The sequence below is a fragment of the Canis aureus genome, chromosome 7, assembly GCF_053574225.1.
Source record: "Canis aureus isolate CA01 chromosome 7, VMU_Caureus_v.1.0, whole genome shotgun sequence".
Classification (NCBI taxonomy): domain Eukaryota; kingdom Metazoa; phylum Chordata; class Mammalia; order Carnivora; family Canidae; genus Canis; species Canis aureus.
Window position 1 is genome coordinate 23524503 of NC_135617.1, and position 18125 is coordinate 23542627.

Here is an 18125-nt window from a genome sequence, read left to right on the forward strand (position 1 = left end):
CAGGTGCCCCTAAGTTTTCAACAGTTTTACATGAAGAGCCATACTGTTAAAAGAATTGTGGCTAATAAATACCTACTTATTTCAAACATGATAAAAATTAAATCTAAATATTTATAGTAGCAACATTTATAAAACTATAGAGATGTAAAAATTGGGTAGTTACCTGATACGGATTTTTATTCAACTTGGAAGCTAAATAAGAAAATGTTTTCAATGATGGCCCTCTTTTTTGACACTCCAGTAAAATTTCCCGGTCATCATTTCTGAAGAGAGAAAAACGTTATTTAGCCTTTATAGATTAAAGCCGAAAGGTAAACAAAATTGGTAGACTGCCTTAATGTCTACCAATAGGGGGTAACATTTTTATTAAAACCCACGAATAAAGATGTATACACCAAAATATGGACAGTGATTATCTCTGAGAAGTATTACAGATGATTTTAATATCTGAGCTCACAAGTATTTACCAAAATGTTCTAAAATAAACTAATATATTTTTTCTAATTATAAAATTAAGGATTTTTTGGGACGCCTAGGTGGCTCAGTGGTTGAGCGTCTGCCTTTGGCTGAGGGCATGATCCTGGATTCCCGGGATCAAGTCCCACATTGAGCTTCTTGCATGGAGCCTGCTTCTCCTCCCTCTGCCTCTCTTTCTCATGAATAAATAAATAAAATCTTAAAAAAACAAAAATTAAGGATTTTTTTTAACTTCTACCTTTAATTGTAGAGTACTTTTAAAATCAAGGGCAAAACATGATCACAGTCTTAACAAGCAGAACCACAAGTAAAACAGAATCCAGGGGCAGCCTGGGTGGCTCAGTGGTTTAGCACCACCTTTGGCCAGGGCGTGATCCTGGGGACCTGAGATCGAGTCCCGCGTCGGGCTCCCTGCGTGGAGCCTGCTTCTCACTCTGCCTGTGTCTCTGCCTCTCTCTCTCTCCGTGTCTCTCATGAATAAATAAATAAAATCTTTAAGAAAAAAAAAATTAATAAATAAAACAGAATCCAGGGGCAGCCTGGGTGGCTTAGTGGTTTAGCACCGCCTTCGGCCCAGGGTGTGATCCTGAGGACCTGGAATCAAGTCCCGCGTCAGGCTCCCTGCATGGAGCCTGCTTCTCCCTCTGCCTGTGTCTCTGTCTCTGTGTCTCTTGTGAATAAATAAATAAAATCTTAAAAATAAATAAATAAATAAATAAATAAATAAATAAACAGAATCCAGATGTTCTCCTTCTCAGACCTCTGATTCTCTACATGGTCTGAACCAGTGTGTTATTATAATCTCTGAGATTCTATTCTGCCATCTGTAAATCCCCAGGGGTGAAGGCATGGAAGACTGTGGTATTAAAACTGGTCACCAGGAGGTTGCTACAGAGATGCCCCAGACCTCTGAGCACATCCAGGACCCGAAGTTAAGAGCAAAAACAAAAGGTCAGTGTCTGGAGACTTGAGCTGTGACCAGGGAGAGAGGATGTGGGGCTCTCAGTGGGGTAGGGAGCTAGGCACTCCAGGTGCTTCTCAATACCGACTATACCTCAAATGTGCATGCCCCCAAATCACACTCTAGAGGCTGGCAATATTCTGTGGTAGCTAGTGCTTTTGGTTAAAATAAACAAATCTCTTTAATTTATTAAAAAAATAAAATATGATAAAATTAAATAGAATAAATTAATAAAAATAAATAATAAAACTGGTCACCAATTTCAATATGATTAAGCTTCCCTCATTATGTACTCTAAATCTGGGGAGCAGTGTAGTTCTAGTCCAGTGGTTTACAACTGCGGTTACATTTATGTGTGAAATTGGATCTTTAAATCTACATTTCTTAAAAAGTCCACATAAAAATCAAAAGTGCAACCTGGGCAGCCCAAGTGGCTCAGCAGTTTAGCACCGCCTTCAGCCCAGGGTGTGATCCTGGAGACTCAGGATCGAGTCCCACGTCAGGCTCCCTACATGGAGCCTGCTTCTCCCTCTGCCTGTGTCTCTGCCCCTCTCTCGCTCTCCTTCTCTCTCTCTCTCTCTGTGTGTCTCTCATGAATAAATAAAATCTTTTTTTTTAAATAAAATCTTTAAAAAAAAAAAAAACAAAAGTGCAACCTACTGATGAAACTTTTTTTAAAACTCTTAATTTAGAGGAAAACTCAAATTACAAATGCTCACACTTTCTGCCCTGTTTTACCACCTGTTATTCTTCCTCTCTAAAATGTGGTTATGCTGGGGCACCTAGTGATCCAGTTGGTTGAGCGTTTGGCTTAATTTCGGCTCGGGTTATGGTCTCAGGGTCATGGTCTCAGGGTCATGGAATCAAGCCCAGCGTCAGGCTCTGTGCTCAGTGCAGTCTGCCTGTCCTCCTCTCTGCTCTTCCCTGCACTTGTGTTCTCTCTCAAATAAACAGATACAATCTTTAAAAACAATAAAAAATAAAGTGTGGTTATATCAGTTCCTTACAAATCAAAAAGAATTTTTGACTGAAAAAGTGAAATTAAAAAAAAAAAACAAAAACAAAAAACAGGAGCGCCCAGGTGGCTCAGTTAGGTAAACATCCGACTCTTGATCTCAGCTCAGGTCTTGATCTCATGGTCGTGAGTTCAAGCCCTGCACTGACCTCCATGCTGGGTGTGAAGCTTATTTAAAACAACAACAAACAAACAAAAAAACAGTGAAAAATTATGTTCATAGTGCTAATGCACATACCTAGTTAAGAGCCACTGCTCTAGATCATTCTATACTGCAGTTAGACTGTACTCTAGAGTGCATCTTCTACCAACTTGGGCCACTTTTGAAGTCATCATTTGCCTTATTTTAGAATAGGATAGGGATCCCTGGGTGGCACAGCAGTTTGGCGCCTGCCTTTGGCCCAGGGCGCGATCCTGGAAACCCGGGATCGAATCCCACATCAGGCTCCCGGTGCATGGAGCCTGCTTCTCCCTCTGCCTATGTCTCTGCCTCTCTCTCTCTCTCTCTGTGACTATCATAAATAAAAAAAAAAAAAAGTCTTTAAAAAAAAAAAAAAAAAGAATAGGATAAAACTGATGACATGACAAAACAGGTATCTGGCCCCTCAAAATTTCCTGATTTAAAAGTCTCAAGATTCTTACCTTGTCCATAAAACGATAATCTCTCCCTTCTTTTTAATAACATTCTTTGCAGATAGGCTTATGGGAGACGTGGAAGATGCTGCTGATGGATCCTTAATCCCTGGGCTTGATGATGAGGGGTCTTTAGTCACTGCAGGGGCCTTTTTCTTACTGGCTTTCTTTCGGTGAGCTTCATCATTCTCACCAGAATCTTGGGTAATTTTCTTGGTCTTTTCCCTACTGGTTAAGTCTGTCTCTTTTCTCTGTTTTTTATGAGAATGATTTAGGTCAGAAAGGTTTTTTCTCTTTTTAGGAGCATTATCCAAAGCTCCAGGCAACATTGAACCATCAGAATTTGATGCCAGCTCTGACTTTAAATCATCCTTTTTAACTTCACATGAACTGGGAGGTTCTGAGGTCAAATCAATATAGGCTTCTTCAACAATGCATTCCAAAGGCCTGTCTGCCACTTGCACCTTTTCTTCTTTACAATTATCTCCTTCTACACATATTACCTGACACTCTGAGCGTTCAACAGCTAAAGCAGGACAGTTACTTTCATTTTTACTTTCACTTGAAACATCTTGTGTCAAATCAATAAAAGCATCCACGGTATCAGGCTGCATATTATCTAATATTTGAGCACTCTGATCTAAATTGCCCTCAGAGCATCCCAACTGATCAATATTTAAAACTGTTACTTCTATGAATTCCCCCAAGTTTTTGGTCTCAGTGACTGGATCTTTTGTGAGGTCTATATATGTGTTTGGAAGGTGATCCTCGACAGAATGTGAAATTTCTTCCATTGGAGGCAATTCTTCAATGCTTTCAGGTACTTTTGGTTCCCACACTTGATGCAACTTGAAACATTCATCAGTCACTTCATTACTATCGCCCACTTTGCCAGAAGCATCTTTAAGAAATTCATATATATCGGGAACCTGTGTTTGTATCATACAGTCCTGTTCTTCTTGAGCTGATTTACTACTATGAACATTGCTGTTGGAATTTACTTCCTCCACAGATTTAAAAACTCCATTCTGACATGAAACATATTCTTTCTCTGCCTCTTTATCAGATTCCTTTTCCACTCTGGGTAAAGATGTCAATGATTCATCGGCCACCATATTCTGTTTAAGACTAGGGGAGGTAGATGGTGCTGCACGCCGTATTTTCACAATGAAATGATCGTTGGACTTTTCCATAATGACAGCATGCATGGGCAGGTTGGGGTGGTACTGAAAGCCTGGAGCCACAGACCGACTTGTCCATGATGAAGAACAACTTGATTTGCTGCTTGAATTATCAGACTCCAGGGCTAAATGAATATCTTGTTCAGATGCATCTTCTTCCTCAAGTAAGGCATCTTCACTAAAATGGGCACTAATAACTTCTTCGGGAGTTGAACTAGACAAAACTTCAGGCTTTAAGAAACTAAGATGACCATCTGACTTCAGAGGTGACGGCACTGTTAAAGAGACTGCTAGATCTTCAAGAAGTATGGAGGAAATGCAGGGCTTGCTCTTTTCTGAACTACATACATTATCTTTACTCAAAGCTATGTTAGTGGACACTTCAAACATACAACTTTCATCTAGTACATCAGGATGAACTGGCATTGAAAGCCCTGATGACAGAGAAGGGCCTTTCTCAGATGATAATAATGACCAGTTATCATCACTAATCATTTTAGGACACGGAGAAACCACCCCTGAAACGAGCTCATCGGTTGTACAGGCTGGTATAGATTCACACTTAAGACTCTCCAGCAGCTGTTTTTCTGGGGTCTTTAACTCCCACTCACTTTTTTCATTACAATTAACACTGTTATCCAAAAGATCAGAACCCTGTAACAAACTTTTAAATATTTCACCCATCTGTGCATCACTCACTAAATTAAAAGTAAGGCTAGAGGCTTGCTGTTCAGTCAGAATCTCGAAACTGCGTTCTGGCTTCAAAGCTGCGTGCTGGGATGTTTGTGCATCCTCTATGGTGCTGCCTTCAATTTTCCCTGGCTTTGGGGTGTTGGGACAGTTTGGTTCCAAGGAGTGTTCTTCAGATTGAGAGTTCTTAATGTTATCAAAGCAAGTGTTAAAACTTTTTTTAATGTCACGCTTTACTGTGTTAATATTGAAATTATTTTGGTCTTGATGTTTTTCCTCAGATTTTTTACATCCTAGTGAAGACTTACAATTAACAGAAACTTCTGATTTGAGAGATTTCTCTTTCAGCATTTCTTTGCTGGCATAGTCCACATTCCCCTTCTGACAATTAGAATATTGTGCTTTCTCTTTATTTATCTTTTCACGTTTTCCTTCATCACTGTCACTGCCAAAGTTTATGGAATCACAAAACTTTACTAAGATTTTCTTAAGCTTTGCAAACAAGTAATCCAGCTGTTCATCTACAAATTTCCACAATTTCTTTTTCATATCTGGCAGCTGCTGTTCAAACAAACGATCCACAATGCCGTTCTTTTTAACTTGCTTAAGTTTAGATTCTATAACATCACAAAGACTATTCTGTAAAGTAGTCACAGATTTTGAGATTTTGGATAAGTCAAGGTGTTTAATTAGTGATGTAAAACTCAAAACTGCTGACTCGATGATTCTATGAAACTGTATTAATGAAAATTTTACCTTGAATTTCATATAATTTTTCCTTACATGTTTTCTTATCATTCGCAACATGTGCATAATCTCTCGTACAGAAGAGGGTGCAGCAATAATCGGAACTATTTTTTCCAGGCTGGAGGTACTCATTGTCTTCTCTTTCTTCTCTGTTTTTGAAGATCTGCTAGATTCACTTCGTCTTTTATTCCATTTGCTTTTGGTCTGATGGATTTTTATAGATGTTTTCCTATTGTCTCTACCCAAATGCATAGTACTTTTCCTACTTCCTGGGCTAGTTTTTGTGTTCTGCACCTCAGTTGAAGTCCTAGGTTTGGCACTTTTTTCAAAACTTTTTTGTGGTTTAGGTTTTTCACTATCGCTTACAATTTCTCCTTCTTCTAATTCATCTAAAGATGAATTCTTATGAGAGTCTGCATCTATAAATTTGTCAGATTTGCAAACTGGCTTTTGATTTTCCTTATTGAGATCAGACTTGCTCTTGGAGGTAGACTGAGCTGAATTTGGGAATATATCTGTGGAAGAGAAAATATATTATAGTCACATGACTAGAGCCTTAGTCATTTGACATTTTCATACTAAACTTAACAAAAACTTAAAATACTGAGGCAATTCTTTTCTTTTTTTGTTTTTGAAGTAGGCTCCGGGGCGCCTGAGTGGCTCAGATAATTGGGTGTTTGCCTTTGGCTCAGGTCATGATCTCTAGGTCCTGGGATAGAGCCTGGCCGTTGGACTCCCTGCTCAGTGGGAAGTCTGCTACTCCCTCTCCCTCTGCCTCTGCCCCTACTCATTTACACACACTCTATCAAATGAATAAATAAAATCTTTTAAAAAATAAATAAGTAAAAAAGAAAATATGCTCCACACCTCTACACCTAAGCCTGGAGCTCAATGCAGGGCTTGAAATCACAACCCTGAGATCAAGAGTCAGATGCTTAACCAACAGAGCCACCCAGGCACCCCCAACTCATTTTTTTTAAAGATTTTATTTATTTATTTACTTATGAGAGACACAGAGACATAGGCAGAGGGAGAAGCAGGCACCATGCAGGAAGCCCGATGCAGGACTCGATCCCAGAACTCCGAGATCATACCCTGAGCCAAAGGCAGACAGACACACTCAACCACTGAGCCACCCAGGTGTCCCCCCAATTCATTATTTTAATAGCTTTTTTTAGTAAACAATTAATGCCTAATACTTAATCATGTCATATATTTTTATTCATTATTTAAATTTTTTTTCCTCAATAAAATGTTAATGCCTAATATTTAATCATGTCATATGTCTTTACTGGTCTCAGTTGGTGCTCAGTGATGGTATATGGTCATCGGAAAAACCATCAACCAACTCTTCAGGTATCTTTACTTCATGTTAGCAGCATTACCTACTCTACATCATCTGATGATGGCTTTTGAACAAAAACATACCTGAAAGCAAGTAAAGAGTATTAGTAACAATCTGTCCTAGCACTCCCTTTTTTGTAAAAATAAGAATTATCTAAATTTAAAGGCTCAATGTACATTTCTAATTAACAATGGGGTCTAAATAGTATGTTAATTATATTATCAAAAAAGAAAAAGCACTAACTCTTCTTTCTTATAATATTCTGAATTCTCACAAAGAGTTATAGAACATAATATAAACTATTACCTTTATGACTGTTATTACATAATGGAACTTGAGATGGGCTTTCCAATCTAAGAACTTTTGCTACAGGTCTCACTGGACTATTCAGAGGACTGATGGCTTCTGGAATAGGCCTCAGGTGATTAAGATCAATGCTCAGAACTGAATTCTCATCATCATTATATACTGAGTTTGTTTCACTGATATCCATCCTGTTGTCCATTAACTCAGTCTGCTGAAGTGAGGATTCTAGTGTCTCCTTAGGTGAGCAAGGCTCCAAATGGTAAGACTTATTTTCAACCAGTGGTGTATCTACAAGAGAAGGCTCAAGTTTGCAGTTACCATCTTCTGAAAGGACTACTGGCAAAATACCAGTTTCTTCAACTGAAGGCTGCAAACTACTATCAGTGGATTCAGCTACTTCTGTTGAAAAAGCCTCCTTTATTCCCATACCTTCAGAAACAGTAGAGGAACTTAAATCATTTTTTTTTTTATCCAATTCCAAGCCAAAGTTTTGAGAAACATTTGTTTGTAATATGTCCATTACTACAGGAACTGCTGCGCTGGTACCGTTAATAGTTTGTTCCATTTCTTTTGATGATGGAAACAGGGATTCTGTTTGTTCCATTTCCATAGGTGCTGAGAAGGAAGTCTCTGTACCACAAATGGGCACATCACAATCCATAGTATTCTCAACATTAGATTTAACTAACAAACTATTTTCTTCTTCCATTTTCCTTTCTGGATTACTGGTACTGGGTTCAGATGTAACTGCAAGAACATCCTTTGGTTCTGACAACTTTGATTCGGTTTCCTCTGTGGTATGTTCACTGACAGAGGAAACACATGTCACTGTTGTCGCCTGCACCAAGCACTCTAAATCACATATGCCACTGGATTTGGGGATATTGGTTATTTTATGGTGGTTATCTGGAGAAACAGGCTGCTTTTTAGCAGGAGAAAGTGTTAAGTTCAATTTTTCCATAAAACTCAACTTTAAGTCTTTATTTTTTGCTTCATTTGGACCATTGTCAGCTTTAATTGCAAGCTCCTTATTATCTGCTCCTTCGGAAGTATCACTGTTAGAGACTTCACCTTTATCGTTCTTTGGCTCATTCTGTCTCTTTAAATCAGTAGTGGTTTTCTTAGTTTCTTTGTTAGTCTTCTGCAAATGTTCTGTAGGTGTTCTTTTTTCACTTCTCATATGCCTACTTTCTTCTTTGCTTTCTCGTTCTCTTTTCCTCTTCTCTTCAGTTCTATGCCGTTCTGCTTTTAAAGGTGTATTTTCCCATTGGTGTAAACCATCAACTTCCTTGGAGTCAACGTGTTTATGAGTTCTACTGGATGAAAGAAAGGAAGGACATCTTCCTTCTTGAAAACTATGATTACTTACACCTCTATCTCTTTTACAATCCTCCCTCCCCCTTCTCTCGTCCGGGTGGTATTTACTTGAATTATAAGAAGATTTTAGTTCATTCTTGGAATGAGGAACTGACGCTCGTTCAGATCTTCTCCAATGATCCTGGTCTTTTACTACGGATTTCGGTTTTTGATCAGCTTTTCTTTCTTCTTTGTCTTGCGACTTAAGTTCTTTTCTATTTATATTTTGTGATCTTTCACTTTGTCTTTCTAGTTTTTTGTCACTTTGAGATTCCACTCGGGCGTGTGACCTTTCTCTAAAGGTCTCTTTCTCCCAAGAAGAGCTAATGCGTTCATTTTTATAATCCAAATCTGTGTTACTTTTAAACTTTGAATTTTTGCTTTCAGCCTTTGGTTCACCTTTACCATATTTCTCAGAACGTCCTTGTAGCCTTTGACTACCCTCTATGTTCCTCGAGTCACCATCACCACAACCAGTATTTAAGTCTTTCCGTATTCTATCCGTTCCTCTGCTATATTGGCTATGTCTAATATCTTTTCTCCCTCTTCTACTATCCTCATTTGAGATACTCTCACCAACCTGATAATGGGAACGTGACCAAATGCCATTGGTGCAGTGTTTTTCAACAGATGGAGACAAATACAAAGTGCTCTTTTTTTCACAATGTGATTTTCCTTCCTTTTCGGGATTTGGCAGTGAAGTGCTATGATGTACATCTTTGGAAACATCACTTTTCACTCTGAGATCAGTCTTTGAACAGTCGTCCAAATGGGGAGATCTGGATTTAAGATCTTTTGTTTTAACTATATCTGGTGTCCTTATAGTTTTGTGATTATTTCGAAAATGTGAGAATTCAGATAATCTATTGAGAAATAGAAATTACAACAAAAACCAAAGTTAATTGCTTTTTAATAATCTAAATTTTAATCACATGCAAAACACTTTAAAATTCAGGGCTCACATCCTGGCAAAACTGATTTTATTTATATAAAGACGTGAGTGATACTTACCAGCTTCTAACTAAATGGGCCCGTTTTCAAAACAGGGAACTCTTTCATTTGCTTTGCTCAAAGCCTGGAGGACCTCTCCATTCTATCTCAGCATTTACCAACGTCTTCCAGACTTCCCTTAACACAGGCAGACAACTCACAAACTCACCACAGATTCATTTCTTTTAGAACAAATGACACTGTTTTCTTGCCCATACTCACTCTAGTACAACTGAAACAGAAGAAAAGGTAAAAAACTGCCAACAACACAATCATAGGTTTCTATGTAGCTCTCTACCCTAGGTTTTGTTTCACATACAATCCCACAGTAAACCAAAGCATAAATAGTCATCTTAAAGTGGCACATAACTCCATATTATTCTTTATTTTTCTTTATTTTTGCGTAGTATATGATTCTTTCTTAGGGGAATGGCATATATTTATCTTTTACCAACAACAAAAGCCTAAAAGGTTTTATATTAGTGTTTCAGAAAACTGGCAGTTTTCCTAATAATAAAATGTAAATAACTCATTTTAGTTCTTTGTAATACTTTTAAGTCCATCTTCCTGAATTCCTTAACTTTCCTGAATCTCCATAATTTTTTTACATTTATTTATTTATTTATTTATTTATTTATTTATTTATTTATTTATTTATTTATTTAACGAGAGACACAGAGAGAGAGGCAGAGACACAGGCAGAGGAAGAAGCAGGCTCCCTGCAAGGACGCCGATGTGGGACTCGATCCTGGATCCTGGGATCACACCCTGAGCCGAAGGCAGACGCTCAACTGCTGAGCCACTCAGACGTCCCTTTTTTTATAAAAGATTTTATTTATTTATTCATGAGAGATACAGAGAGAGAGAGAGAGACATAGGCAGAGCGAGAAGAGGCTCCCTGCAGGGGAGACTCAATTCCAGGACTCTGGGTTCATGACCTAAGCAGAAAGCAGATGCTCCACCACTGAGCCACTCAGGCATCTCAAATCTCTATAAATCTATTCCTACTCAGTACTAAATGTATAGAGAACACCAAAGCTTAAAAGACTCAGGAATAAGGAGAGATTTTTATAAAAACAAAAGAGGATATGGGAAACCTACAACCTAAAACAATAAACAGGCTTCATATGGATCTTGTTATGAGTTAAATTGTGCCTCCCAACTCAAATTCATATGTTGAAGTCCTAACTCCCAATATCTCAGTATGACTTTACTTGAGGACAAGATCTTTACAGAGGCAATCAAGTTAGAGAGGTCACTAAGGCGGGCCCTAATCCACTATAATTAGTATCCCTATAAAAAAGGGAAATATACACTAGAGATATGTGTACAAGGAGCACAAAAGGAAGAGGTACAGGAAGAAAGTAACCATTTACAAGCCAAAGAGAGAGGCCTGGAACAGATCCTTCCACCACAGAGTCCTGAGAAGGAATCAATCTTGCTAACACCTTGATCTTGGACTTCTAGGTTCTAGAACTATGAAACAATAAATTTAAATAACATATTTATTAAGCTATCTAGTTTATGGTAGAATGTTATGGCAGCCTCAGGAAACTAATACAGATCTTGACTCAAAAAAACAATTAGGGGATCCCTGGGTGGCGCAGCGGTTTGGCGCCTGCCTTTGGCCCAGGGCGTGATCCTGGGGACCCGGGATCGAATCCCACATCGGGCTCTCGGTGCATGGAGCCTGCTTCTCCCTCGGCCTGTGTCTCTGCCTCTCTCTCTCTCTCTCTCTCTCTATGTGACTATCATAAATAAATAAAAATTGAAAAAAAATATTTAAAAAAAAAAAACAATTAGGAGATACCTTCAAGACAACTGGGGAAACATGAATATAAAAACTATTAACTATAAAAGAAAAAATCTGATGAACTGAACATCACTATTAATAAAAACTTCTAATCCTCACAAGACACAATAAAGGGGGGGAATGGGGTAACTAGGTGATGGGCACTACAGAGGGCACCTGATGAGATGAGCCCTGCGTGTTATACTTAATGTTGGCAAATTGAATTTAAATATTTTTTATTTTATTTTATTTTTTGAATTTAAATATTTTTTAAAAGACACAATAAAGAGTGAAAACAAGTCACAGAATGGCTGATGTTCATGATAAATTTACCCAACAGAGAACTCATATTCAACAAAGGACATACACGTAATGTACATCATACTTATCAAACCTATAAACTATTAAACTGTAAGCTCCTAAAAGACAGTTCTAGTCTACAGGGCTTGTAATATATATTTAGCATAGCTCCTTACTAGGTAAAATGCTATCCAAAGCTTTATATTAAGGGGTATCTGGCTAGCTCAGAAGAGCATACAACTCTTGATCTCAGGGTCATGAGTTTGAGCCCCTGTTGGGTGCAGAGATTACTTAAATAAACTTTTTAAAGTAAAGTTTTCTATTAAAATGAACCTTCACCTAACACACTTCCCAGAATTTACACTCTTAAATTTCACCTTACATTATGTTTTTTCTATTAAAAACATGGTTTCAACATGATAAACACTTACCATTAGAATACCAGATACAGGTCACAATTAAAAAGTGAAATTATTTGGCAGAATATTTACTAGATAATGTAAAAACACATCAATCAATCTAATGACATAACTCTCATTTATTCACCCAGTTTCTCTTTCCACCCTATTCAAGTATCACATCCCTCCTATAAAAGATTCAAATTTGTATAAAATTTCCCCAATATTTCAGGAAGTAATCTTATACTAGTTGCACTGATGGGATTTAGGTTAGTAAACAGATATAGCCACCTTCATTTTCAACAGGCCTAAAGTGCCTTATGATGCCGTATAGTACACATATAAGATTATCTTCTCTCACCTGTCAAACATTTATTGACTATCTGCCATGTGCCAGGCTCTGAGCCAAGTGCTTGATAAAAATGTTAAAGATACAAAGACATGGTCCTTGCTCCATGAAGCTTACAATTTAGTGAAAAGATAGATACTAAAAGATAGTTCTAGTCCACAGAGCTTGTAACACAAGAGGTAATATGGAGATAAGAAAGATACTAAACAAGTAATCCCATTAACAATTTTAAAAACTCAAAATGTACATGAAGCTACAAAAGAAAAATCTGACCTATTGCGGGATAACAGACTAATACCCCTGTGAAAAGGAAGTTTATCCTGAGACCTGAGAATGAAGTGATTTTTAGCAGACGGAGGAGCCTTCCAGGGAATGGATGTTTCCAGTCCATGCAAAGGCAGAGCTCATGGTACATCCAAGGAACCAAAAGAATGCCAGAGACATACCAGAGCTATGACACCCAGGACAAAGGTAAACACTGAAGGCAAGACCTGAGAAGCAATTTAGGACAATATTGTGAAGAGTGGAGTAATTCTATGATAGCAAGATGTCCAGACTTGTACTTTAAAAAGTGTCCATCTGGGGGCTCCTGAGTGGCTTAGTCAGTTAAGCATCTGACTCCTAATTTCAGCGCAGGTCTTGATCTCAAAGTTGTGAGACTGAGCCTCATGGAGGGCTCCACACTCAGCAGGAGACCTACTGAAGGTTCGTTCTCTCTCTCTCTCCCCCCCACACCTCCCCTTCAATCCTCCCTCTCCCTTTCTCCTTCCCTAAAAAAGAAAAGAAAATAAAATTTTAAAAATGAAAAAACAAAAGGTATCCTGTCTGTGGCTTTCATACTAAGAACAGATAAACCAGAGGCTGGAAAGAGCAAGAATGGATGTAGAGAGACCAGCAGAAACAATGCTGCCTAATAAGAGTTGGTAATAACAATGATGGTAAAAATGGAGAGAAATGAGTAATTTGAGTGATTCTAAAGACATAAAAATCAATAGGACAAACTTTGCGCAGTGGCAGTATCATAGCCAATGAGGTTTATCAGAGGCACGATTATTGCTAATTGAAAAATCAACAGGACATGATAATGAATTTAGATCTGAGGGGTGATTAAAGAGGTAAGTGCCCATGATGACTTCTAGGCATGGAGACTGTATGTCCCAGTTTGCCAAGTAATCTCATGCAATTATTAATAGCACCCACTTCTACTCTTAAAAGGGTCCTGGTGTGGGCAATAAATTACATGGTCATTCTACCCCTAGGTCTCTGGCTTGCACCAGCTGAATTAATGAGGGGGAATCCACTGACCTAGGAAACATGGAAGAGGTTTGATCATAAATTCCATTTTGGATGAGGTAATTTTGAATATTCTATAGAGATGTGAAGTAGTTATAAATAGAATTGATCTATGAATGAGATGACTTTATACAAAAATACTGATAGAGAAAGGAAAAAACACAGGTTTGAGCTTTGAAGAATTCCAATCTAGCCAAGTATGAAAGAATAAAATTGAAGTTAGGAAGAAAACGAAGAATCAGGAAAGCCAATGTGGGAGACTATTTCAAGAAAAGAAGGTCAATTATGTCAAATAGTGTGTGAGGGCAAGTTAAAATTAGAACTCAAAACTGATGGATGTAACAACAGTTACCACTGACCAAAATGACAACTGGTTCAGTATACCAACAGGTAGAAATCAGCATAAAATGGAGTCTAGAGTGAGTAGAAAAGGAAAATGAAGACAGCAAGTTGAGAAGGTCTTTGAAGGTCTGACTGTGGAAGGGAAGGAGATGAAATTCTCTGGAGAATACTGCACCCAATCAAAATTTTAAAGAGAAAAAGAATATTAGTCACTTACAGTAAAACCTTAAATTCTTAATAAAATGCATGATTTTCCTATCTTTCCACCAAAAGTTTACTATATTCCACATATCAATACACATGTGATTTATAAACAGATCCACACTCTTCAATTGTACCTTTGGTGAAGATTACTTATTTCTTCATCCTTGCGATTTATTTCCACTCTAGCGGTTTTGATAAGTGCTGAAATATTCTTCTTAAGAGACTGGTTTTCATTTTTTAAGCTGAAATTCTAAACAGCATAAAATATATTTAAAGTACATATATAAATATGTCCACAGGATTATTAAACTTCTACATATAGAATACAGCTAATGATTACTGAATGCTCTAACTACATGCCAGGCATCACATTTTTTTCCCTGTGTAATTCTCAAAAAAGAGAAGTACATGAGAAGTATGATTATGCTCATTATGCAGCAGAGATTCAAAGATGACTGGCACCAGAGAAAGGCCAGTTCAAGTGAAACTACTTAAAACAGGGATCAAAATGAATAGGCAATATTCAGTAAAAAGACAAGAAAAAAGTTTTGCTTGGGTCATTATCTTGAAAATTGAAAATAAAGACAAACTTTATTATATTTAACAACTAATGTTTAATTTGCAACAATGTACTAATTCTCAGATGAATAAAGAATGAATTTATTAGGATTAACTTGTTCTTTAGGGGAAATGGAAATGAAGAGAAACAACACTACCAAAAAGAAAAAAATCAGAACAAGACATGACCTTCCTGTATTCTACAGCATGCTCACAAAAAGAGTCATTCTTGCAAAAATTGTGAAGACATAACCATTTTCCCCCAACAGCCATTCTAAATCTTTGCTCCTCAACCCATTCTCTTTTAAACCACCTGATATCACCTTCACTAATTTTCTATTATTTAACTGTTAACTAGTCTAACAGATCTTTAGGTCAATGTCATTTAACAAATCAATCCACTTTCTGCTATCAATTTCCTGGACACAGGAAATAATGCATGTTTCATGTAACACTAATGAGAGTTTCCTTTTAAACTACTAACACTTTAGCATCTTAATTTCTAACAAAAACAATTTATTACATTTTGATTTAAAACTAAGGCAAAAGGCCCCAGAGCCTCATAATGTTTCCCTTCCATTGACTGGAGGAGAAATTTTAAAAAGGTAAAAATGTTCATTATAATCCTACCTGTGTTTGTATTTCCTTAAACTTTTTCATCAGCTCTTTCATTTGCAGTTGACATTTACCATATTCTACTTGCAACTGTAAGATATAAAAAAATTAACTTAAGCATTGTTCTAAATTACTTTCTTAGCCTAAATGACATTTTAATTTTTTTTTTTAATTTTTATTTATTTATGATAGTCACACAGAAAGAGAGAGAGAGAGGCAGAGACACAGGCAGAGGGAGAAGCAGGCTCCATGCACCGGGAGCCCGATGTGGGATTCGATCCCGGGTCTCCAGGATCGCGCCCTGGGCCAAAGGCAGGCGCCAAACCGCTGCGCCACCCAGGGATCCCCTAAAATATTTTAAAATTTAGAAAATCAACCCACTATGAAGGGTAGACAAGGTCTATTTCTACTAAAAGATATTTAGTAAAATTACTAGTCTTTAAAAATTGTCCCAACCAAAAACTTATTTTGTTTAGTTTCACATTTAATCTCCAGATCTTAAAATCCAAATAAGGTAGAAAGAAATTTGTCTGAATTAAGTCTTGAGACATTTTATAACTTAGTACAAATCATGAAAAGATAAAATGTTTTATCATACTGATTGCCTGTTGAGGTTTTATATACTCAGACACAAATTTAATCAAGTCAAATTGTAACTAAATTTAGACAAGCATTCAGAAAAGATTTTTTTAAAGCAGATCTGAAGGCAGAAACTGACTTAAATATTCTTTTAGACTACGAGCTATTTCTTAAACAGAATGTTTAATAGTAAGCTAATGGATGAACCTCAGAAGCCATAAAAGGTTAAATAATTGTCCTTAATTATGGCAAACCGTACATCATTGTATGTTGCTTCCTTTGCAGTTCCTTCTTCAGTCAGGATTTCCTCATATAAATCCAAACAATTTCGGGATGGTATACACGATTTGGAAGTATTGTCTAAAACAAATAAACAAAAAGCTCTTAAATTAAAATATGTACTTTCTGATTCAATCCTATCAAAATTCCAACGTCTTTTTTTTCACAGAAATAGAAACAACAATCCTAAAATTCATAAGAAACCACCAAAAATAGCAATTAGACAAAGCTACCTTGAAAAAGAAGACCAAAGCTGGAGGCATCACATTTCCTAATTTCAAACTATAATACAAAACTATAGTAATCAAAAATAAAATCAGTTTTGATTACTATTGGCATAAAAACAGACACATATCAATGAAACAGAATAGAGACCCCAGAAATATATGTGGTCAATTAATTTACGACAGAGGAGCCAACAGTATACAATAGGGAATGGATAAGCTCTTTCAATAAATGGTGCTGGGAAAACTGAACCCCAACTTAAATCCAAACACAAAAATCAAAATCAACTCAAAATGGATTTAAAAGACTTAAATGTGAGACCCCAAACCATAAACTCTCAGGGAAAAAAATATAAGGGGAAGCTCCTAGACATCATCAGTCCAGGCCAAGACTTCTGGATCCAACACCAAAAGCAAGGGAAATAAAAGCAAAAATAAACAAGTAGAACGACATCAAATTAAAAGCTTCAGAACACAGGGCGCCTAGGTGGCTCAGTCAGTCAATCATCCAACACTTGATTTTGGGTCAGGTCATGATCTCAGGGTCATGAGATCAAGTCCCACGTTGGGCTCCATGTTGGGCTCCACACTGGGCAGGGGGCCTGCTTAAGACTCTCTCTCTCCCTCTGCCATTCTCTTTCTAAAAAAAAAAACAAAAACAAAAAAACAAAAAAAAAACCTAATTAATTAATAGAAATTAGCTTCAGCACAACAAAGGAGGCCATCAACAAAATGAAAAGGCAACTCACAGAATGGGAGAAAATATTTGGAAAGTATATATCTAACACGGGGTTAGTATCCAAACTATATAAAGAACTCATACCACCAGGGACGCCTGGGTAGCTGAGCGGTCTAGCACCTGCCTTCAGCCCAGGGCATGATCCCAGAGTCCCAGGATCGAGTCCCACAACAGGCTCCCTGCATGGAGCCTGCTTCTCCCTCTGCCTGTGTCTCTTCCTTTAAAATTTTTTTTTAATTTTTATTTATTTATGATAGTTACAGAGAGAGAGAGAGGCAGAGACACAGGCAGAGGGAGAAGCAGGCTCCATGCACTGGGAGCTCGATGTGGGATTCGATCCCGGGTCTCCGGGATCGCGCCCTGGGCCAAAGGCAGGCGCCAAACCGCTGCGCCACCCAGGGATCCCTGCCTGTGTCTCTTCCTTTCTCTCTCTGTGTCTCTCATGAATAAATAAATAAAACCTTAAAAAAAAAAGGAACTCATACCACTCAAGAGCAAGAAATAAATTTAAAAAATCTGATGGAAAAATGGGCAGAGGGATCCCTGGGTGGCGCAGTGGTTTAGCGCCTGCCTTTGGCCCAGGGCGTGATCCTGGAGACCTGGGATCAAATCCCACATCGGGCTCCCGGTGCATGGAGCCTGCTTCTCCCTCTGCCTATGTCTCTGCCTCTCTCTCTCTCTCTCTCTCTATCATAAATAAATAAAAATTAAAAAAAAAAAGAAAAAAGAAAAATGGGCAGAGAAACTGAAGA

At 37.6% G+C, this 18125-nt stretch overlaps 1 protein-coding gene and 1 pseudogene across 1 annotated transcript in view; one reads left to right on the forward strand and one right to left on the reverse strand.

The window, feature by feature from the left end:
* Positions 1 to 18125, reverse strand: part of CASP8AP2 (caspase 8 associated protein 2) — a 37327-nt gene that overhangs the window by 2660 nt on the left and 16542 nt on the right. The window contains exons 4-9 of the mRNA XM_077903065.1: positions 16391 to 16491; positions 15568 to 15642; positions 14514 to 14629; positions 7356 to 9574; positions 3096 to 6219; positions 164 to 263 (exon numbers count right to left, since the gene is read on the reverse strand). Of these exons, the coding sequence (XP_077759191.1) occupies positions 164 to 263; positions 3096 to 6219; positions 7356 to 9574; positions 14514 to 14629; positions 15568 to 15642; positions 16391 to 16491 (5735 nt within the window). The remainder of the gene's footprint in view (positions 1 to 163; positions 264 to 3095; positions 6220 to 7355; positions 9575 to 14513; positions 14630 to 15567; positions 15643 to 16390; positions 16492 to 18125) is intronic.
* LOC144317950 (U4 spliceosomal RNA) lies at positions 13540 to 13619 on the forward strand (annotated as a pseudogene).